The sequence below is a fragment of the Pteropus medius genome, unplaced genomic scaffold, assembly GCF_902729225.1.
Source record: "Pteropus medius unplaced genomic scaffold, Ma_sr-lr_union100, whole genome shotgun sequence".
In the NCBI taxonomy this organism is placed as follows: Eukaryota; Metazoa; Chordata; class Mammalia; order Chiroptera; family Pteropodidae; genus Pteropus; species Pteropus medius.
In genome coordinates this window covers 4,392,965-4,416,318 of record NW_024354503.1, presented here as the reverse complement: position 1 = coordinate 4,416,318, position 23,354 = coordinate 4,392,965, and the positions used below count along the sequence as shown (strand labels likewise).

At 47.3% G+C, this 23,354-nt stretch overlaps 1 protein-coding gene across 1 annotated transcript in view; it reads right to left on the bottom strand.

Annotated features, from left to right (window-relative positions):
* MAN1C1 (mannosidase alpha class 1C member 1) overlaps positions 1 to 23,354 on the bottom strand; it is a 127,420-nt gene that overhangs the window by 66,532 nt on the left and 37,534 nt on the right. Inside the window, exon 2 of the mRNA XM_039854117.1 lies at positions 10,436 to 10,532. Coding sequence (XP_039710051.1) covers positions 10,436 to 10,532 — 97 coding nt within the window. The remainder of the gene's footprint in view (positions 1 to 10,435; positions 10,533 to 23,354) is intronic.

The window sequence follows — 23,354 nt, the reverse complement described above, 5'->3', positions numbered from 1 at the left end:
GAGGGCTTCCGCCAGTGGCTCCCTTCCCCCCTGTCCTAATCATTTGGTTGGCCATCGGTGGGATTAGACAACAGCAATTATCCCCACATGGTCTATTTCCAGAATTCAAAGTTATTGGGGGAGAAAATGCAATTGTGCTTTATCCAGTGATTAAAATTTTTTAAAAAGCAAGAGCAGTAGATTTCAAACCGCCTTTCAGACTCGATGAAAAGAAAAACAAACTTGAGTATTAGCCCCAGATTGTGCTGACAACACACTTCCGGGTCTCTTTGTCCTCCTCCAGGCTCTCCTCAGAATTTTTCAACAATTCCCATTGAGCCCTGTGTGGTTCTCATGCCGACCGTTTATGCTTGGGAGCCGTCTGTGGAACAGGGAACCGATCTGCCTGCCTCAGCAGCCCTAGGGGGTGGGGGTGTGAAATCTGACTCCCACTTTCCAGAGAAGTAGTTGTCGCTCAGTCCTCACCCTGCGCGGGGCCACTGTGACCAGTGCAGCACCCCTGCCTCCATCACTGAGCCAGCTGCCTGCTTGGCTGCACCGGGCTCTCATCGGCTCGGGAGAAAGAGACCCCAAAGTGGCTCAGTCGCTTACTATTTTAGGACCTGGAAGTAACATGAGGGACCACATGCCAGATACCCACACGGTATGGTGGAGAGAAGAGTTCAGAGAGGGATGTACCTTGTCTGGGTCACAGGGCAGATGGGTGTCTGAGAAGCAATTAGAAGCCAGATCTCCTGGCTCTTGGGGACTGGGGTAGGGAGTCATTGCCCCCATTCCACAGGAGAGAAAACTGAGGCTCAGAAAGGAAACATGACCCTTGCCCAGGGAGTCAGTGGTGGAACCAGGATTTGGACTCCCGTGTCAATATGTTCTCTGTTAAGACCTCTTTCCTGGCACAGTGACCGAACTAGAGAAATTGTAGTTCATGCCATCTTGGGTCTGTCTGTCATAGCTGTGGTGAGCTGGGAAGTAGAGAGGCCATGCCAGCCACTGGGGAGACAGTGTCGGAAGTGGGTAGATAGTGGAGGAAGAGGTTGCCAACCACTCTTTCTGCTGCAAGGAGCATCTGAAGCAGCTGGCCTGGGAGCCCCGATTCACCTCTAAGTTAAGGCAGGACGGGGGCAGGGACCCTCTCCAGACCAGGGCTGAACAAGCAGTACAGGGCAGCTCTGCTCCAGGAAGCACAGGTCCACGAAGCTGGGGATTTGAACATGGAGTGGTGTGGGGGCTTGATTAGGAAGGAGGCAGCATTCAGCAGGAGGCTAATATTAAACATAATGACAGCAAACATTGGCGAGGATAATGGAGCAAATAGCCAGTGGGACTACCAACTGGTTCACTCATTTTGGAAAACTGGTAGCATTCAACTTAAGCTCAACATACTATACTACAGCATGACCCAGCAATTCAAACTCTGGCTAGACCTCAACATAAATGACTGCTTATTTCCCCTAAAAGCATGTACAAAAGCGTACATAACCCTCAAACACTCCTGATGGGAATGGTGCAGCCAGTATAGCAGTTCCTCAAAAGGTTATACATAGAGTTACCATATGATCCAGCAATTCTACTCCTAGGCATGTGCCCAAGAGAAAACCTATATCCACACAAAAATTTATACTTGAATATTCGTAGCAGCATAATTCACAATGGTCAAAAAACAAACAAACAAACCCCCAAAACCAATGTCTATTAACTGCTGAATGGATAAATAAAACGTGGTAGGTCCATAGAATAGAATATTTGGCAATAAAGAGCGATGAAATGCTGATACATTCTACAGTGAGGAGGACCCTCAAAACATTATGCTAAGTGAAAGAAGCCAGTCACAAAAGGCCAAATAATGTATGATTCCTTTTATATGAAATGTTCAAAATAGACACATCTATATGGAAAGTACATTAGTGGTGGCCTAGGGCTGGTAAAAATAACCAGTCACTAAATGTTAAACAAAAATAAAGTATTTATAGCAGCTTTACTCATGATTATCAAATATTAGAAACAAGAATGTTCAGTAAGAGGAGCATGAGTAAACTTGAAAAATGAGCTACAGTTCATAGTATAATGATGATGAATGAGAAAAGTCAACCATAAAGGAGTGCGTTCAGTATGATATGGAATTTTAAAGGAGATAAAACAAATCTAAGGTGATAGAAGTCAGAACAGTGGTGACTCTTGGGGACTACTGACCAGGAGAGGGGTCTGAGGAAACTTTCTGGGGTATCGGAAATGCTATCTTGATCTGTGGGTTGGTTACAGGGGTGTATCTTTATGTAAAATTCATTGGGCTGTGCACTTAAGGTTTGTGCATTTTACTGTAAGTTGTAAGTTACATCTCAGTTTTTAAAAAGCAATTTAAAAGAAAAGAAAACGATAGAGGCTCATATTAAAAACCAGGGGTCGAGTTGTCCTGGCTGTCAGGCCTTTGCAAGTCCCTGTCTGTCTCGGTGCCTCATTCTCCACCCTCAGACATTGGACCAGATGGTTTCAAAGAATCCAACTGGCACCACCAGTCCGAGATTCTGTGAATTCACGTATCTATTTGTCACCGAGTTTGCTGGGAAATTTGGCAAGTGTTTGCCATCGATGCCGTGCAGAGAAAAGGGGGCTGGCTGTCTGCTGTGGGCTCAGCCTCGTTTCCAAGGAAGGAAAGAAAGGTCTTTGGAAAGTGGGTGGGAACGTGGCCACACTGGGAGGGAATGTCAGTTTCAATATGAATCATCTTTTGCAGCCCCAGCAACTTGCTCTGGGAATAGATACCCTGACTCACTCCTCCCTGACAGAAACAAGACTTGCTACTAAAATTTCAGATTTCAAGAGAACCAGCACAGCCCAAAATGCCTGGCAGAGGCGAAAAAAAAGAGAGAGAGAGAGAAAGAGAGAGAGAAATCAACCTAGTAACCAACCCAGAATCACAGAGGACAGCAAGGGCCCGGGTGCGAACCTCTTTGTTCAAGGCTCAAAGGGGGACGCTGGCTCAGGCAGCTGCTGGCGCCAGGGCTGGGCCGGGGACCCAAGGCTCCTAACCTTGAGTTTTCTTTTTACAACAACCTGCTACTGTATTTTCTAGAGAAATAAACTATGCTCTCTGCTTGCGGGAAGCCTTTTAAACAAAAATAAAAACAGCCAAGATGCATCTTAATTAGAAACCGCTTGGGAACAAAATATCTTTGAGAGAGAAGGGTGCAAAGCACCACACCGCATGAGAGTGTGAAAACCCAGCAGGCTTATTTGGAGGTGAGTGATTTGCTTTGATTATCACCTAGTGTGACCTGAGGGACAGTTCCGGTCTTCAGAAGGTGGCCAGGGATCATGGATGTGTCATTCAAGGCCACAGAGAGACGACCCAGGGTAGCAGCACCTGACCTGCAACTTCCAGTTCTACCTGTCCTTCACGAGCATCGAGTTCATATCTTCAGCCCCTTCTCCTCGCACAAAAGGCCCATCTGCCAGTGACCAGGCACTTCTAATCCATTTCCTCTGCACTCTGATAGCCTCTGGCCTCTAGATGGAGCAACCAGGGCTCCAAAAACATGTGACTGTCGGGAAGGTTTGCGTGCTGCCCTTACGCCTGACCCTTTCTATCCAAGGAATTGCAACATCACCACTTCCGAGGCTGATGACAGCTTTTTCTCAAAACAACTCAAGGCCTGGGTCAGGAATGTGCACCACAGCCTGCCAAAGATCAGTGAGCAACACGGCCAGACAGTGATTTTCCAAGGTCTGTGGACGCTTGGTGTTTTGTTTTTGTTTTTCTTTTTCAGAAAACACAAACAAACAAACAAACAAACACAAAAACTCCTAAACAAAATTCATAAAAAGTAGATATAGTATTTTCAGCCAGATAAGTCAAAGTATTTTGATACCCAATAAAAGGGGAGAAAAGAAAGGGACTGGGAAGGGTGTGTGTGCCTGCAGGGGAGGAAAAGTTCCTGTTCTGTGAGGACCCACTGTGTGCCAGGCACTGTACCGAGCCCACCTAACCTTGCTCCTTGCCCTTTTTCGGGCGAGTAAACCGAGGTTCAGAGAATTCTGTGACTTGCCCAATTTCATTCAGCTGGTAAATGCTGGGGATTTGAACCCAGGCATGTCTCCCAAGTCAAGACTGCTGCCTTCCAGAAACAAAGTCAGAGATCGTGGCAATGACACGGAGTTGGGAAGAACACTGGGGAAGCAGGTGGTTCTCACGAACTGTCTATCCGGCGAAGTGTGCTGTTCCCAGGCAGCCGCACTGGTAGAGTAACTCTCGCCCCCACGAAAACGCCCAGTGAGACTGCTGTGTGTGTAGGAGACTGTGAACATTTTGCAGAAAGCACTACTAAGTCACACGCCAAAAAGCAATTGTAAAAATGACATCTTGGGGCCTGGATTTATTCCCTCTTCAACATCATATTTGCTCCGTTTACAAGGCAAAGATGATTTTTCTCTCTGTCAAGGCCAAGCCTTCTCAGCCTGTGATCTGAAAATCATGCTGTGTTCATTTTACCTCTTAACTCACCCAAGGCCATAAATCATCCCTTGAAATGGGGATTTGGTTGGCAGTTCCATCGGGGATTCACAGGGCAGAGACAGAATCCAATTTGGGACTCTCACGGTCATCCTGGGCCGGCTCGGAGCAAGGGGACGTTGCTTTTGCCCACGCAAGCACCTCTGTCCTCCACAGAGAAGATGCCTGAGATCACAGTTGCTGACTGAGCAGGACGGCTGCTCTTACAGAGTTAGTCTGCTGATTCTAAGTGCGCTTTGTGACGGAGGAGGTCAAGGCAGTGAAGAGAATGAGAAGAACAGAGAGCAAAGTAAGGCTTAGCCCTTCCCCAGCCAAACCCAGGACGTCGGCAGAGAGGGCAGGAGGCGAATTCTTTCTTTCCACAATATTCACCGAGAGCCTATTATGATCTGGGAATTTGTTTCTTTCCTTGGAATATAACTATTCTCGTAATTATTTTATAACAAATGTAATAACAATGGCAGCAGCTTACAGCTAATGAGTGCGCATGGGCAGGTATTGACACACATCCACCTTATCTAATCTGCACAACTGTTGAATGAAGTAGGTATTATCCTCATTGTACAGATGGAGAAACTGAGTTGCAGAGGTTAAGAAATTCGCCCAGGGTCACACGACTAGTAAGTAGCAGAGACGGGGTTCATACTCAGGCGGGTCTGGTTCTCCAATTCATGCTTCTCTCAGCTAGTCATGCTGATGGCCAACCAATGGCATATTTTGCAATTTGGTAGTTTCAGGTTATTGGGCAGGGATAAAATATTTTCCTATGTCAGGAGAAAAGAGGGAAATCCGAATCTTTTCCCCAAGCCTTGAATACTCAGTTGATGTCCAATAAATACTGATGCCTAGAGATGAGTGGCTGCAGACCTTGGCAATGAAGTACATGTCTTCCCCAGCTTCCACGAGGGCAGTGGAGAAGATGCGACACCAGCCACCCTGAGACCATCCCTCTGCCCCATTCCCTTCTCTTCGGCCACTGTATGTGATCACCGGGAGACAGGGCAGCATGGTAATGGATGGACTGCATTTTAGAATCGGACAGACCTGTGATCCAGTCTTTGCTTGGTAACTGTGTAACTAAGCCAGTCCTGAAACTCACCGAGTCTCAGTTTCCTCGCCTCTGAAATGAGGAGAAGATGGGTATGGGTTGTAAAGAGGACACATGAGAATGCAGTGACAGTGCCTGGTGTGATGCATGTGCAGGTAACGGTGAGGTCTTGGCCCCCAAATCGTATACCTCCCGATCGTCTGCTCCTGCTAAAGCTCTGAGAATTTCTAGTTCTAGGTAGTGATCTGGCCGTGACCATAGGCCTACATTTCCACAGCCTGGCCTTGAATAATCTGGCTGATCTCAGAGTGAATGGTGTCAGTCCTACAGTTAACATGCTGTGTCACCTTGGGCAAGTCCTTTCCCCTAATCTGAGCTTGATTTCCCCAACTCTAAGATGAGGGAATCAGATTTGTCTTTAAAGGCCTCTTTGGTGGCCACCTCCCAAGACTCTGTACCCGTGCGCATTTGCCCCTGCCGAGGAGAATGACGTTCTCATGAATCACTCTGACTTCTTGGGAAGATTAATGCTTGTTAAGTGCTTTGAGACTGGCAGCTGACATCAAGTTTGTGGTGTCGCTTACTCCTTGCCTGGAAACCTTTATGCTGGCAGAAGTCCAATTTATCCCACAGCCTTGAACCCTAACCTTCCCCGCCTCTTCCCTGTTAGAAATTGTAAGATGCTTAAATGAAGCGGTGAGAGGTACACTACCTACCAGTGGGCTGCCTACCCACGATCTCTGCCATGGGCACTCAAAGGGTGGGGAACAAGGAAATTGGGATCAAGGCTGGGGAAGCCCTGGAGACCTTACGTGGGTCCCTGGGTCCAGAGGGCTTGGGCACGCCTTGCTCGAAAAAAGGAAAAACACACACTGTCCCAAGGGCCTTACATCATCCTCATAGCAGCTGGATTTGAAGAATGCTTTCTATGTGCCAGGCATGAATACGAGCTCTTCTCATGTATTAACTCATTAAGTTCTCAAAAATGATCTTGCGAATCGGTACTATTATTGTTCCCATTTTATAGCTGGGACACTAAGACCCAGACAGTTGGGTCCTCTACTCTCCCCTCCTAGACAGCTTTCATCAAGTGGCAGACTCACCTCTGCAACTTAATAGAGACAAGAGCACTGCTCTGTACCTGGCATGGGGCTAGGCCCTGTGCATGTCTCCTCTCTGTAGGCCCAGTAGGCAGTGGCCTCTGTCCCACTCTGTAGTCAGAGGCCACAGAGCTGCTAAGTGGTAACACAGAGGTTCCACTCAGGTCTGCTTGGATCCAAAGTCCATCTTCTTTCCACCACCCAGTAGGACACTCACTGTCCCATCTGGCCACCTCTCAGAGAAAGGAGAAAGAGGCAGATAATCTACCTAGGCTGCAAAGTGAGGATCAGGCTATGTCTTCTTTGCTCATGGCCTCTGGGGTCTTGAGAGCATTTCCTGATGGAGCCTGATGAACCAGATGTTGGGGAAAGGAAGCCACTTTGACACTGAATTGCTTAGGACACAGAACTAGCTTGAGAGGCTCCTCATCCAAAGGTCTTGCTCTCAAAGTGAGATTCAGGGAGGAGCACGAAGGTTGTCAGGAAATGCTACCCAGTGTCCTTGTCACAGCTCCTGTAAATACTGCAAGACCAGGAACCAGTGTGAACTCATCACCCCTCCCAGTATACAGCCCTCCTGGCCCTGCAGGCTTGGGGAGGAGGCTACAAGAATCTGCGTCCAAACAGTACCTGGAGGCAGCTCAGGGTCCCCTGCACATCAACTCAGCCAAGTGGGGCAGAGTGGGCACTGCTGCCACCTGGCCATTCCCTGCAGGTCCCAATTTATAGTGGGGTCATTGACGACAGCAGTGGCCAGAGTCTCGGAATGATGCTGCCCAGCAGCCCGCTGAGTCCAGAGAAAGAGGTCGTGGTGTGACAAGCAGCCTAATTTAGGCCAGTTCATCTCTTGTCTTCAGGAATAGTCTGGCTTCAAAGCCCCTCGTGGACCTACTCTGAACTAGAGCCTCCCAGGTTCCTGGAATGCCCCTTAGCCTCCCTCCTCGGGGGCCCTCCCATAAGCCTCTGTAGCATAAGACCATTTCTGGTAACAGTAACCATAGCTACTACCTGTTAAGCAGGTTCAATGTGTCAGGCGGGCGCTGGGCTGGGGGTTTGATGTTTTCATTAGCTCCACTTTACAGAAAAACTCAAGCTCAGAGAGAAATGGATTGCTCAAGGTCATACCACCAGGAATTAGTGAAGTCTAAATTTGAACTATTCTAAATTTGAACTATTGGGCTCTAGAGGCATAGGATCTCAAGCCAGTGAAGGAGACTGATCACATCCTCACTTGTGATCACCTGCTACTTGTCTTCTCTCTCTGAGAACACCTGGACAGACCTCAGAAAGGCCCAGGGAAGGTTGCCAGCGTATGTCTTGGCAGAGTTGGTGGAGTTTTTGCTGTGCCATTTACCCCTGTATCCTTTGCAGTAAGCACCAAGCATAGCACCAAACAAGCATCTGTTGAGTGAAAGAGCAAATCAAGACCAGCTTTCCCTGCCCGGTGCCTGGGTCCCTGTACGTTCTCCTTTCCCGGGAGCCAGTCGCCCACTGCGGCTCATTTGCTGGCTGCAGAAGGAAGGATCTGCCTCACTGCCAGGACTGCCGTAGGCACCAGGTGATAGGGTGTCCAGGGCCCAGCCAAGGCCATTTTTCAGAGACAGACATGGGACCTCAGAACCCTCCATGGGCTCATGTGGGCAACTGCCAACTACATTTATTACAATGGAAACAGTAAATCACTCATATATACTTGCATGTTCAGGCACGCTCTCGTAGCAGCCCCAGTGTGAAGGATGAACAAGCAGGGGCCCAGAGAGGTTAAGTGACCTGCGCTTGGCCACACAGATAGTTCAGAGCAGAGTGAGGACTTGTACCCAGGTCTTCTGACTCAAGGTGTCCTTCCATCATTCCGAGCTCCCACTCTCCACCAGGCTTGGTGATTGGAAAGGGGTAGGAGAGTTGAGATTTAAATCTCAGGCCTTGAGGATTTTACAAATGGCACTTGGTTTGGCCCAATCCCTCCTAGCAATGTTCCCCATGGTACTTCGTCCCCATGGATGGTCTGAGCAATAGCTACGCTCATACCGTTTAGTGTCAGAAATCAACAGCCTCTCCCTGACCTCTGGCAATTTCCTGAATATCTGCAGACTGTTCAAGGAGAAGGAGAGGAGAAGCTTCCTTGATCATGTTTCTGGTTTACACGAGTAGCCAAAGCGCCAACAACTGATGAGATTCACACCAGTCACCCTGCCCTGGACTGATGTGGGCTGTTGGGCAAGGCCTGTGCTCTAGGCAGGTGAGACGGCAGGAATCCACACATCTCCTGTTTGAGGGTAAAGAAACATCTGTCTTTCTCCCTTCTGACTCAGGAGTCCTCTCTAGGCATCTATCCTAAGACAACATATTACGCACAAAGATGATAATTGCTGCATTATTTTTAATAGCAAAAAATTGGAAACGACCTTAGTCCAACATTCGTGGGGTAGTTAAATGAGTTATGGCACATCCCTGCAATAATTACAACCATTAAAAACATTCTTTATGAAAAAATTTAAATGAGTTAGGGAAACATTTATGATGTAACATTACATTAAAAAAAAAAAAGAAAGGACATAAAATTGTGTAGAGAGGGAAAAAAAGTACACAGAAGAAAAGATTGGATGGAAATGAACCAAGATATCAATAGAGGCTGTACCTATGTGGCAGAACGAGTTATTTTTTTGCCTGCTTTATACTTTTTTTGATACTTTCTTACTTCTCTACATTCCTATTAATGGGGGGAGGGGTGGATACAGGGAAGAAATTACCCAAATTCATACATCCCCCCGTCACAAGACAAGCAAATTGTCTGAACAGCTAGAAAGGTTGTGAGGCTGGCTGCTTCGAGGGCCGAAGGGAGACCCTCTGTCTCTTTTCCCATAACACATATCCTTATGACAGGGCCATGCACGTGGCGGCTGCCCGATTTTCCTGGGACTTTTAATCTGACTTGCTTTAGTTCTTGACTTCAGGAGCCCATGTTTCTCAGGGGTGAGAAATACAGGTAATGCATTTCTGTCTGCAGCCCCAGAGAGCGCCTCTCTCTCAGGGAAGAAAGAAGCCAGGCTGCCTCTGGCATCTTTTTCATGTGAAAGGCCTGCAAAGAGGGAAGCTGGTGACTTGGATGAGTGTCAATTTTGAAATCGGAGGCCACGCCCACAATAAGGCACCTTGCAGTCTCTCCAGCTGAGAGAAGCTTTCGAGGCTCTGGGTTGGGAGACGCCTGTGGCTGGAAAGGCAGGGGCATCGGCAGTGAGACTGCAGATCGAACACACGCTGCCGACACACAGCCAGCAGCTGGGCTGATCCTTAACGTCCACCATGTCAGCGTGCGAGATCCGCCCCGCTGAGGCCCTAAAGGCAGCTTATTGTCCCCACCTCATCGAAAATGTGTTCGGTTTCTCTGTGACGACACCCCAGGTCATTTTACAACCACTCTGGAAGGAATGTGTTTAAGCCAGATCCTCCATGTCCTTCAGAACTCCAAACCACCTCTATGGAAACAAGTCTCCATCATTCACCGACCCCACGCACATTTCCAACTTTGTTTGCTCTACGAAATACATGATCGCTGCATATAAGAAAGTGTGTAAAGTCAGAGAGAAGTGCAAGGGTTTCCCCAAATCTAGAAGGCTCCGAAGCCTGAACAGCCCAGAAGGAACCCAGACGTGGGAGCCCCAGGTCTGGAGAAATAGGGACACAGATCAGGCAGTGAAAAGGCAACAATAAAGTTCCACTCATCCACTGGTGTCGGGGGCGGGGGGCAGGTGGCAGCGGGTCTCCCTGATGGCAACTCACCGAACATGTTGCCTTCGTAGCCGTCCTTTGTGAGGGGCCGGAGCTCGTTTTTCCCCATCGCATAACGCTTGTAGCTCTGCCAGGCGAACTGCATCATCTGCAAGAAAAGGCGGGAAACCAAGAGTCTGAGCGTGGCGATTCCCAGTAGTGCGGACCGGCCAACCGGCTTTGCCCTTCACGACAGGGTTTGAAACCACATTTAAAAAGTCATCTTCCATATTGAGAAAGATGACTTCCTCTTGCTATAATTTTATTCACAGTTACAGCTGCCTGGAAGGCCATTCTCCTTGGACAACCCACATGTCCAAAGTCTATGCATAGATTTCCCAGAGAAGACACAAGCCATCCTTCAGTGCCAAAGAGCCACCTCTTCCATGAAGCCTTCTCTGTTTTGCTTTGGTCAGAGTGATCCTCTGAAGGGAAGCAAATGACTCACCAAACAATGCCTTTTATAATCCAGTAGAACAATCCACCAAACCACCCCCTTCCCGTTGTGTAGGTAAGGAGACACGTCAGGCATGAGGTGACGTGCCCACGGTTATCCTGTGAGTCAGAGTCTTGGACTTGAACCTATGCTCTCTGGCTCCAAAGCCTTAGGTCAGTCTCCAAAGCTTTGGTGCTGTCCCTTAAAGTCACCACATAAGTCTCTTTGAACTCCTCCAGAAGTTGGCTGGACTTCCTCTGGCTGCCCCAGGCTCCCTAGCACCCTCGCTGGTCACTGCTCCTTTTTATTTTACTAGCTCTGGACTATAAACTCCCTGAAGCCAGAAACTATACTTATCTTGCCTTAGTTTCCCCTGTAGCACCCAGCACAGGGCTTCGCACGTATAGGCAGCAATGAGTATTTGTCGACTTCGTCATCCAGCACGGGAATGAGTTCTTACTAGACAACTATGCCAGTCCCTGGGGAGCATTACACAAGCACCTTGGTCCCCTGGCTGTACTTAGCACTGGAGGCTAGAGGAATACAAGGTGACAATTCACTTAGCCATCCATCCCTCTCTCCCAGGGCCTCCCTTATTTGCCTTTATAGTTCCTGCGTTTTGCCTTTGCATGGCAGGCTACAGAAGGAGGAGAGCAGAGCAGACCTATGGGGTGACCTTGGAGCAGAGGAGAGAGCCAGTGCAGGCAGTGCAGGCACAGTTGAGGGACAGGTGCATGGATAGGCAGCCTGATGTGGTGGAAAGAACTCAGGCTTCGGGGCCAGAGAGGCCTGGGTTCTAACCCTATCTCTGTTGCCATCTCTTTGACTTTGGCCAGTGACTAAATCTCTGTGCCTCGGTTGCCTGGCCTTTGAATTGGGAATTACAAGGCCTGCTTTGCCACAATCCTGAAAGGTTTAAACGAAACAAAGTAGCTGGAAATGCCCGGTTTCTAACCCAACACAGCAAGAGATCCACAAATGCTGGCTTTCTTGCCTCCTCGGTCTTTAAAATACCTGTCTGGTTCTCCGAGCCTCATCCAACCACCCCTCCTTCCGTCCGTCCTACTAGCTCTCAAACTTTAGCATGCACCAGAATCACCTGAAGGGCTTATTAAAAGGGCCCCATTCCTGAGTTTCTGATTCAGCAACCTGGGGTGAGCCAGATGGTTTGCTTTTCTAACAAGTTCCCATGTGATGCCGCTGGTCCATGGGCCACATTTGAGAACTACCGATCTATTATATGTGTTTATTTCTATTTCTCGCCTGGCTTCCAGGCCTCCTTTAGCTTTTCTTCTTCGATCTATCTCTCAGCCTCCCTTTCTGCCTCCGCACCCACTTTCTGGACATTTCTGCCTGCATTCTCCACGCTCTGCCACTCCTGGTGCCGAGGCTTAGAAGCCATCTCTTGTAGTATATCAGGACGGTAACTACTACTGTGCTTGCCATTGCAGCCCAGACACACAAGTCTATGGCCTGGGTTCTCTGCGAAACGGCAGAATGACCTAATATCACCTCTCCATTTCGCAGATGATGAAACTGAGGCTCGGAGATGGAAAGTGGTCAAGGCGATACAACCAGCAGGTCTGGAATCCAGCTCCTTCCACTCCCAGGCCAGCAAGCCCCACCCCTGTGCCTGGCCTGATATGCGGCTTCCCATGTGACACACATGCAAATGTCGCCGTAACGCAGGCCAAGCACTTAGCACGTGCTTTCAGTCCTGGTTCCATTCCTGTTATTTTCTACTTATCTTGAATTGGCAATAACGGGAACTAATTGCTGGGTATGAGAGCTTGAGGGAGACTGGCCTCCTCCCTCAGTCTCTCTTATCCAGGGGCTCCCGCGATTCAGTCAGTATGAGGGGAGAGAAGGGAGGTGGGAGGGTGGCGGAGCAGCAGGAGGCTATTAAAACATAAATGACAGCAGAAAAGAAGAAGCAGAGGTCTGGAGGGGGAGGACTGCACCCTACCCTCAAAACCCCTCCTGCTTAAGAAAGAGAGAGCGAAGTGGGTGTACAGGAGTAATTAAGAGAATCATAGGTATCTCAATGTTCTCAAAGAAGCTGCCACGCAGGGATGCGGAGATGTTTGGAACGTGGCCCGTTCTCATACTCATCCACATCAACGAGGGGAAATGATGGCACCAATGATCTATGTGTCACTCGGGACTGGATTCGGAAGGCGAGCCGAGCTGCTCTCAATCACACACGTGTGCACGCACATGTGCACAAGTACACTCAGACCCTCCAACACACACGTCCCTCACCTCGAGTCACAAGTGGCTCATCCCAGATGCTGGATCAACAGGGGACAGGAAAGACCCCTCAGCCAGGCAGTCTTTATTTCCCTAAGCAGAACCTACCAGGTGTCCGTACTGCGCCTGGAAGCAGTCTGGGCTGCAGCCATGGGGGAGTGTTCTCCCAGCCCCCACCCTCTACTTCCCTGCCAACTGCTCGTCTTCCTGCAGATCCCAGCTGAAAGGGCATTTTGCAAGGAGACCTCCTCCGCATCCAAGCCTAAGTCAGGCTCCTACTCCTACCCCACGCTCCTGATGCTCAGTCCCTCAGCAGCCTTCAGCCAAGCTTTCATGCTTGCAACTATTTGGTCAGTCTCCCCCACCCACATTCTCTGTTGCATGCCCGACAACTCATCTGGGAACTGGCACATAATAGGTGCTCACTAAATATTTGCTGAATGAATGTAAGAACACAAGAAAATTGGCTCTGAAGCTTAACACATGGCTGGGAGACTTGATGCAGACCATATACGTCACAGGTAAGACAGGTAACAGGTCAGAAGGGAGGGGCTTGTGAGCAACAGAAGTGCTCAGAAGAGGGGAATGTGTCTCTTAAGGGAAGCTTCCTGGGTACCTAAGTATACCGATGGCCAAGTAGGACTGTGAAGGACACAAAAGGAAGATGACACATAAGAAGGCTAAGATTAACCTGGAACTGGTGGTAAGTGCCTTGAGCGACCCCTGGATTTGGCTTTAGAGGTGGACAGTCCCTGGCTTTACGCGTAGGCAGTTCTAACACCTCGAAGGTCACCCAGGCCACCTCCCGTTCCATGAGAATTCCTTAATAAAAGATGAAGTAATCTCTCTTTGAACATCTCCAATGACAGGCTGCTTACCACCTTACCTGGCAGCCCATCCCATTGTGGAGTTTCATAAAGTTCTTCCTTAATCGATCCAAATCTGTTTTCCCCTTTGGGCCATGGGGGAAGACAGTTCAGATGCTTCCACAGCGCAGTCCTTCGGCCAGGGGAGCCAGCTCTCAACTGGCTCAGGAAACAACAGTGTGTGTGTCAAAAGAGAGAAAAGCAAATGAGATAAAATAGTCACATTTGAAGAATCTGGGTGAAGGGTAAATGTGAAATCTTTTTTTGAATTTTGCAACTTTTCTGCAAGTTTGAAATTGTTTTTTTAAAAAACCATGAGGGAACTTTGCTGAAGGTTATCATTTTCACCCAAATTTATACATAACAGAATTCTGTTTTCCTCCATTTTAAATTATGACAGAACGTGCCCGTTGCCAGTCTCCCTGCAGTTCCTCTTACCCGCAGCTCCTCAAAAACCCTGCTGGGCTTCCATGTCCCCTCACCAAGCTTGTCCCTCCCACTCTGGTCAGAAGATGGATAAATAAGGAACTGGCAACATGGCTTCTCCTTTCATAATTATATTCCACGTGTAAGTGAGGAGCATGGTCTTACTCTGTTCTTCCTGCTCCAAAAATAAATATAAGTCCCCTTGGGTGGTTCTGAGCATTTTCCAGAAGTCCTAGCGCAATCTGGGCTTCAGCTTCTATGCCCTCTCCTCCCACATCTGGGTCAGCCCTTTCATTTAGGTCAGTTCTGTGCCCCTACTCTCTTCTGTGTGCATCTTTTACCATAGTTTAAAAATAAGGTTGATGCATCTATCTATTCATCCATGCATCCATCCATGCATCCATCCATGCATGCCTCCATGCATCCATGCATCCATCCAAGGTATACATGCTCATTATAGAAAAGCAGTAAGAAAAAAACAATCACCCATTATTCAAATATTATAGCTACTGGCATCTTTCTTTCTTTCTACCCTTTTTCCATTCTTTGCTTCTTCCAGTGATGATGACAAATATGTTTCATTTTATTACAAAAGCTTTATAAATATCATTTTTAATAGCTATATAATAGCCCAGCGAATAGATTCAGCTTCATTTACTTAGCCTTCCTCCCTTCTAATTGGACATTTCAGTGATTTCTACTTTGGGGCTATATTAAATAATGCCATAATGAATACCTCTGCGCACACCCCTTTTTCTATATTTTGAGTGATTTCCAAAGTCTCTAAGAAATTGCTAGGAAGAAATGTGAAGTTATTAATATGCATGTTCTCTTTTAAAGATTAAACCCAGACAGCTTGTTTTGCCCACCACTGTGCAAAATTTGATGAATAGGAAAATGTGTAACAATTTTGGGACAATACAGTAAAGTAGTTCACTTGGGGAGATAAAACTAACGTAATGAACAAGCGTTGCTAACATTTGTATACCTCTCTGCACATCTTATCTTTTTCGATATGGGAAGTTCAGTGGGCTTGACAAAATAGGTATTGTTCCCATTTAGAAATAACCATGCAAGAGCTCAATAAAGTATGAGATGTAAAGTATTAAACAGATATTAAAAATTATGTTTTCAAATGTTTAGGAATATACAATGCTCATTATATAATATTAGGTGGAAAAGCAAGATGCCAAATTATATAGTATGAAACTTACTGGTCTATGTATAAGTATGTTAAAGACCTAAAAAAAAAAAAAAAAGACTGGAAGGAAATACACCAAAATGCTGACAGTGGTTATGTTAGATTGAGAAGTTATTTTTTATTTCTTACTGACCTATAAAAAAAAGCAGAAGGAAGAAATGATATGGTGCTACTCCTAAGTCAAAAGGGAGTGCTTAGGTGTTTGGCCATGTGGGTGGGGGTGGGGTTCGGGGTGCTGGTGGTAGTGGATGGATCCAGGTTTTGACAGGACAGGAGAGAAGGTCTTTATAGCTAGGAGTCAGAGAGGAGGCCAACCAGCAAGAAAAACAACATAAGTGGAAGCACAGCGCCAGAACCTCAGAGTCGAACAGAATCTGAGTGCCAGAGACATCATCTAGTTACAAGAATGATGTGAAACCCAGACAGGGGAAGTGACTTGCCGTGGTCAGCACACGGAAGTTAATAGCAGAGGGATGGCCATGTCTCGAAAACCATGCACCAAGACACTGAGCAGCTGACTGGGGCCGGGGCAGTCTGAGCTATGGCAAGAGAAATTGAGGACAGATTCGAGAACATGACTGTAAGAATCGAAAGACATGAGAACTAAGTACCAAGAGAAATTATACCTCTGCTGTCACTAGATTCTAGAAATACACAACAGGCAGTCATCATTTGTGTGTTTGCATGTGTGTGCTTGACACAGAAGGCAGCTCTAGATGGTCTCTGGAAGCCCCTCCCTTCTATCAGCCTGTGATTTATAGATTCAAAAAACACCTAACAATAGACTACAAAGCCTTCCCTTCCCCGAGTCCTGCAGAGGCAGAAAACAAAGCTCCAATGATAGAGAGACAGGCAGAGCAATCGGAGCTAAATCCTAAGACATCTTGTCAGTTCTTTCTCAAACAAAAGCTCTTCTTGTCCACCGGAACAAATTACAATGACATGAAATCTTAAAATGAAAAAATATTTACTAGTTGGAGGCAGACATTATTATTGTTTAAGATGTCCTTTCTAACTGTCTCAGAGCTCTAGGATTCTCTCCTGCAGAAAAGTGACTAGAATCCACTGTCACCCAGGCACAGATGCCCACCCCCGCCGAGGAGCCCCAGAACATGGAACCAAGACAGAAAGGATGCGTTTGAGGAGGAAGGAAATGGGAATACATGCAGACCACCTCCAGAGGGGAAACCAGTAGAAAGTTTGCAATGGAAAGTTCTTTGGGGGCAACTGGGGAGGAAGGGGGTGAGGAAGGAGGTGAGCATGGAAACAGTGAGACATTCTGTCCTTTTTAATATAACACACACACACTCACAGACAGGATCCAGTCTGGTCATGACACAACCATCGTTGCAACATCTCAGCTGCCAAGAAGAGTAGTGGATTTTCTGTCATGAAAGACAAGTGCTCACACTGTGACTCACAGCAGCTGTACTGGCGTTTCCCGGCAGTGACCACCTGGCCCCATTTGCAGGGCTGAGTGGGAAAGGATCTGGTCTCTAATGATCCTGGGATCAAATGACCACGCAGATAAAGCGATCAGAACACTAGTTGATTTTTTTCCTTCACTTTCAGCAGAGGCCCGGGAAACAGCTGACAGCTTGGTACCATTCCCATTAGATCTCTCAATCCACCCCTATCCAGAGGTGCCCCATAAAATGATCTGATTGGTGACTGCTGATGAGACACCTATGAATACGCATAACCCCTGGTCTATATAGTTCAGAAGCTGGATGTAGGCAGGATTTGGTTATCTGCAGGTAGAAGAAAGTAGAAGGGTGAGGTGTTGCTTCCAACCCTCTCGCTTTTGGGTTTGCTAGAGCTATTGAGAGGCACATGTAGGTAATGAAAGTGTGATATGACACCCTACCTCTCTGAGGTCCAGACAGCTCTCCCACATCCTGCCCATGGGAATTTAGATTTGAGCAGTCTCAGAAATCTCACCCCATCTCCAGCTGTTCTAAGGCACCATGGTTGCAAGTGTGGGCCCTGGAGGTGGACAGACTCTTGGTGCTCAGAGTGTGGTCCTGGGACCAACAGATGGGTACGCCCAGGGAACATGTTAGAAATGAAGCATCCTGGGCCTCACCCCAGACCTAGTGAATCAGAAACAGCATTTTAACAAGATCCCCAGGTGATCCAAATGCACATTAAAGTTTGAGATGTAGCTATAGGGCTCTGCACCTATTGGCTGTGTGGCCTTGAGTAAGTGATGTAACCTCTCTGAGACTCAGTTTTCTCACCTGTAAAAGGAGGAAAGGAATACTTAATCCTTATAATAATGTTGAGAGTAAATAAGATAACATATGTAAAGTGTTAAGCACATCAGCTGGTACATAATACACGCTCAATAAAAAGTAGTCATAGGATGATTACTATCCTATTCATTTACCTACTAAGTATCTCTCCATCCATTTCTCTCTGCTCTCTATTCCAAGCCACTCACGACTCTCTGTGGGATCCTGCAGCAGCCTCCTAACTGGCGAGAGGAGTCCTCTCTGGCCTCCTATACTGTTCTCCACACTGTAGCCAGGGAGATTATTTGAAATGCATATTTCTTCATATCTTCGCCCTACTCCCAACACAGAGTTAAACAGTCTTTCAGCTATAAAGATCAAACTCAATAAGGCCCATCAAGCCCTGCAGAGTCCCACCCACTCACGCCTGCAACCTCAGCTAATCTTCCCCATCTCTGCCCCAGCCACGCTGGCTTTCATTCTCAATTCCTCAAAAAACTACGCCTCTTCTTGCCACAGGGCATCTGCACATGATAGTTCCTCTCCTTGGATCACTCCTTTTTCCTCTTTTGGACTGGCAAATTCCACTCATCTTTCAGACCTCAGCTTAGTTGCCATGTCTTAGTGAAGCCTGGCCTCCTGGGTCAGGTGGAATTCCCCTATTATAGAGGGTTACATTAATGGTGTAATTAATTAGCATCTATTTGCCTTACCTGCATGGAGGCTCCTTCGCTCACCATTGCTTCCCAGTGCCTAGCAGAATGCCCAGCACATAGAGGCCCCCCAGAAATAAACGGTAAATAAGTAACTAAGGATGGTGACAACACAGGGAGAGCTCACCTGGGCTGCTCCTGTCATGAGGGCCATGGGAAAAGGGGGATGACTAGGACAGAAACATCCACTGCCCCGTGGCTTTGACTCAATAAGGATTTACCAAAGGCCCAACAAGAGAACAGCTCCAACTGTGAGGCCATAAGGGACAGCAAGAATGGGTGAGACACTTTTTCCTAGTGAGAACCTTATGATCTTGGTGCAGAGTCTGCAGATGAACAAAAGGAGCTGACAGAAAAGGTCACAAGCAAATCTGAGCTCTGTCACTGCACTGAGATTGGTTCCCTGACTGCAAAGTAAAGGGTCCTCCGCACTCTGTTCTATCATAGACTGGGTGTTAGTGTGGGGGAAGGGAGAATGGGTATCGGAGGACAAAGATGAATGACAGTAGGGAAGACCTCAGCTCTTCCGTGACTGAAATTCCAAGGGGAAATTGTTCCAAAAAGGACCTTACGAAGAAATTTAGCACAAAACCCGCCTATATACTTGCAGCTTCATCATTTCCAAAGTGCTTTTGCCTTCATCATTTGAGCCTTATGGTCACCTATGAGCGAGGTAGGGTGAGTGTCATCCTACCTCGCTCATAGGTTACAGAAAAAAAAACTGCACTTCCGTATACATACATTTATGGGGCATATACCGTGTTCTAGGCACCATGAGAAGGGCTTTTACATGTATTAGCACATGCAGTTCTCACCACAGCTCTGAGAGGCACTCTCAAGGAGCGGGTAAGGCAGAGTGGCTAAGAGCCTGGCTTTGGATCCCAGCTCTACCCAGCTGTGTGTCCTCGGACAAGATACTTAACCTCTCTGTGCCTCAATTTTCCTATTTGTTGAAAAATAGTGATACTGTTATAGTATCCTTATCCAGTGATTCCCATGAGTCATCAGTGCTTTGCATATATATTAACTCATTTAATCTTCACACAAATCTTGGAAGGTTAGTGTATCATTACTCTTATTCTCACATGAGGAAACTGAGGCACAAGCCCAAGTGTCACAGCAAGTAAGTGGCAGAGCCGAGATTGGAATCCAGACAGTCTATGCTCTTGGCCACAATACCCCAGAGTCTCTCATAGACTCGAACAATGACTGCACTTGCCGTGACTGGGTGCCGTACGAATTCATTACAATGCAAGGCATTCAGCACAGAGTCTGGCACATAGAAGAAACCTCCTGGTCAGTGTTAGCACTTGTGACTGTATGCCTTGGGCATCACATTCATCGTCTTCCTACGTCAGGTGCAGCATCACTGTCCTCCGGAAACCTCAGCTCCGAGCCTCCGTTTTCTCTGCAGCTCACATCTATTCTCCAGCAAGTCTGACAACCACCTCTCTGACTCACATCTCTCATTCACCTTCGTCCCCACCCCCTCCCAGTCCACTGCTGCCCTGAATGTCAGCAAAGGTCTCCCTGCTTCCTCTCTTGCCCCATCCTTTCTCCATACAACGTCCAGAGCAAGCCTTTAAAACTGTAAACCATTAAGTGAACTTACTCTGTGTTCGGGCCTCTAAGAGTCTCCCGTGACCCCGTGCCTGGAAGGCCTGCCTCTAACCTCTCCTCATACCCCTTCCCACTCTCCACGCTTCAGCCACAGGGGCTTCTGGACAACACCTCAAACACACACAGCCCCTTCCCACATAGGGTAAACAGAATAAGGGCCCCAAAGTGCCCATGTCTTAATCCCCGGGAACCGCGAGTATGTATAGTAAAACAGAATTAAGAGTTCAGATAGATTTAAGGCTGCTAATCAGCCGACCTTGGGATGGGGAGAGCAGCTTGGATTACCCAGGTGGGCCTAATGTAATCACAGGTGTCTTTAGAAGTGAAAGGGAGGCAGGAGAGTCAGTGTCAACATGGAGGGATGTGAAAAAGACTCCACTGGCCATTGCAGGCTTTGAAGATGGAGGAAGGGGCCACAAACCAGGAATGCGGGCAGCCTCTAGAAGGTACAAAAGGCAAGGGAATGGGTTCTCCCCTAGAGCCTCCAGAAAGGAATGCAACCTGACCAACATCTTGATTTTAGCCTAGTGAGACCCATTTTGGACTTCTGACCTCCAGAACTATATGAAAATTAATTTGTGTTGAGTCACTGAAATTATGTGATCTGTTACTGCAGCAGTAGGAAACCAATACTTCACCACAGGGCCTTTGCATTTGCCAATGAAGAACTGAAAGAACAAACCACCGAACCTCCAATGTACTTTCCACTTCACCATAGGCCTTTTCCTGCATAAGGAATTCTGATATTCTAGAGCATGGGTACTAGAATTCTGGACTTCACTGTTCTCCTGCATCCCCTTGCCATCCATCAATGACAATACTTAATATCTCTGCAGGATAATAATTTCTTTCATGTCTGTCTTCCCTGCCCTTGAGCATGGGACCTATTCACCTCTTCATCCCCACCCCGTAGCCTGGAATCTGGCCAAAGAAAAGAAGTCAACATAGCAAATTAGTAATAATAATGGCTACATGTGTTACCTTTGTTATCCAGCAGAGGACACCTGCTGAGCACTTACTGTGTGCCTAGCACAAGGTCCAAGCCCTTCACAAGGGTTTCATCCTACACCAACTTTGCAAGGCGGGTTACCGTTATTATCCTTTTTTTTTTTTTTAATAGGATTAAGTAATCAAGTCCTGGAGGGTTCAATGACTTGCAAAGGACCCAGAACAAATTCGTGGCAGAGCCAGGCAACGGATGCGGGAAGAAAGTCGGGAGCCTGCACCCTGATGTGGCAGCACACTGCTTCCCACTCAACAGCTCTTGGAGTTAAGATGAGAGCCTCCTTTTCCCAGCATTTGGGGCCATGCAGCTGGCAAGTGGCAGAGCCAGTGTTTGAAGCCGGGATCTGGCTGATTCAAAAGGCTGTGTCCCTTCCATCTCACCAGGCTGCTTTGCTGTCTAATGAGTGAATGAACAAAACATTGCCCCGCCACCTCTGGACAGCACGTGGCACTCAGAGACTCAAAATGAAAACAAACTGCTGCCTTATACCCAGGCCAACCTGCCTGTCCTGAGGTTCTGCTTCTCTTGGAAAACAAGAAACGTCCAAATCCCCAGTTCCCAGAGGCTCAGTCTGCTAGAAGGAATGGACGACCTGCTTTAAAGCTGCCCCAGCTATGTCTGGAGCCCTGAGAAACAAGAAAGAGGCAGAATCAGTTCTTTTGCCTAAACATTAAGAATGTTAAAAAAAAGAAGGGGGAAAAAAGCAGATTTAAGTGAAAATAAGGAAAATACCAAAGTGAGAGGCAAGAGAGATCTTGATGGAGCATGGAGAGAAGCAATCTCTGTTGCTGGGTTTCCCAATGCTACTTGAAATCCGGAAGTTCAGGCTTGATAAACACTTTCTAGAGTGTGGTGGCATCTCTGTGATAGCAAGAGGCCTAGGTGCCCTGTTTCAGGGCCTTTGGGGTTCACAGGGAGGCCCTTGGCCAAGAATGAGTATGAAGGTTCTAAGAGGGACAGAGCCTTGTATTCTGGTCAGTGTCACCATCTTTTGAGGAACCAGCTCTGGGTATAGAATCCTTGGGCCCATCTTTAACCCATCCATGCAGAACCATGTGGACCATCTACATTTGCTGGTGGTTCTCTTTGGAGCCGAAAGAGGATTGTACCATTCTCCTCGAAGATTCCATTCCTGGACTCAAGAAGGGGGCCTCAGAACCACTGGACACTCATGGGCAGTGAAAGGCCCTGTTTCTTGTCCAGTAAAATTGTGTAAGTCAAGGCTTGGAGAATGAGCCAGTATTTAATGAGCATCTCCACGTAGCAGCCCCTGTATCAGATGTCATCATACGCTATGTCTCATTTAATCCTCCACTGCCACTCTGGGAAGCAGATATCATGCCCATTTTATAGATGAGGATACTGAGGTTCAGAGAGGTCCCATAATTATTCCAAAGGCATACAGTTAATAAGTGGAGGGCTTGGATTCAAACTCAAGTCTGGTTCCAACCTTTGCCTCTTCTCGTTCTTGCCTCAACCTTCTCATATCTGAAATCCACTCAGAAAATATGTACTAAGCATTACTATGTACCCCACGTGCTGGTACCTACAGCAGTAAACAAGACAGGCAAGCCTCTTGCCTTAGGAAAGAAACAGTGACATGCTCTATGAAGAAAAATCAAGCAAAGTAAGGGGACGGGGTGACAGCGAGCGGAGGTGGCCAAGGAAAGCCTCCGCGATAACAACTTGGCTGAGATCTTAATTAGTATCTGAAAAACACAAACACAAAAACAAACAAACAAAAACAACAACTCCTGTTTCTTAGGTGTAGCCTGAGAAATGCATTTGACTTTTCTCTTTATTCCTCCTGGGCCCCCATTAGCAGAGATTTCAAAGTACATATTTTCCTTTTTTTGGCTAGAAAGCCTTATAAAATCTACAGCTAAGGTTACCTGTTCACATCAGGAGAGAGAATTCCAAAGCAGTAAACAGACCCACTCAGCCCTGCAAACACCAATGAAAGGACTCTGGTCTTGGAGCTCATTCATCCTGTGAAGCCAAGTAGCTGCCCCCCTGTAAGCTCCTTGAGTGTGCATTGATCGAACAGCTCAGTGCAGGTTTTCTTTTCATTTTTTTCTAGGTCTGTGCAAGGGGTGCTTCCAGATTCCTAATCAGGTGTTGGTGGTGGTTTCTCATTCCTACAAGACCGAATTTCATGGGACACTTTAGGACACGTTCC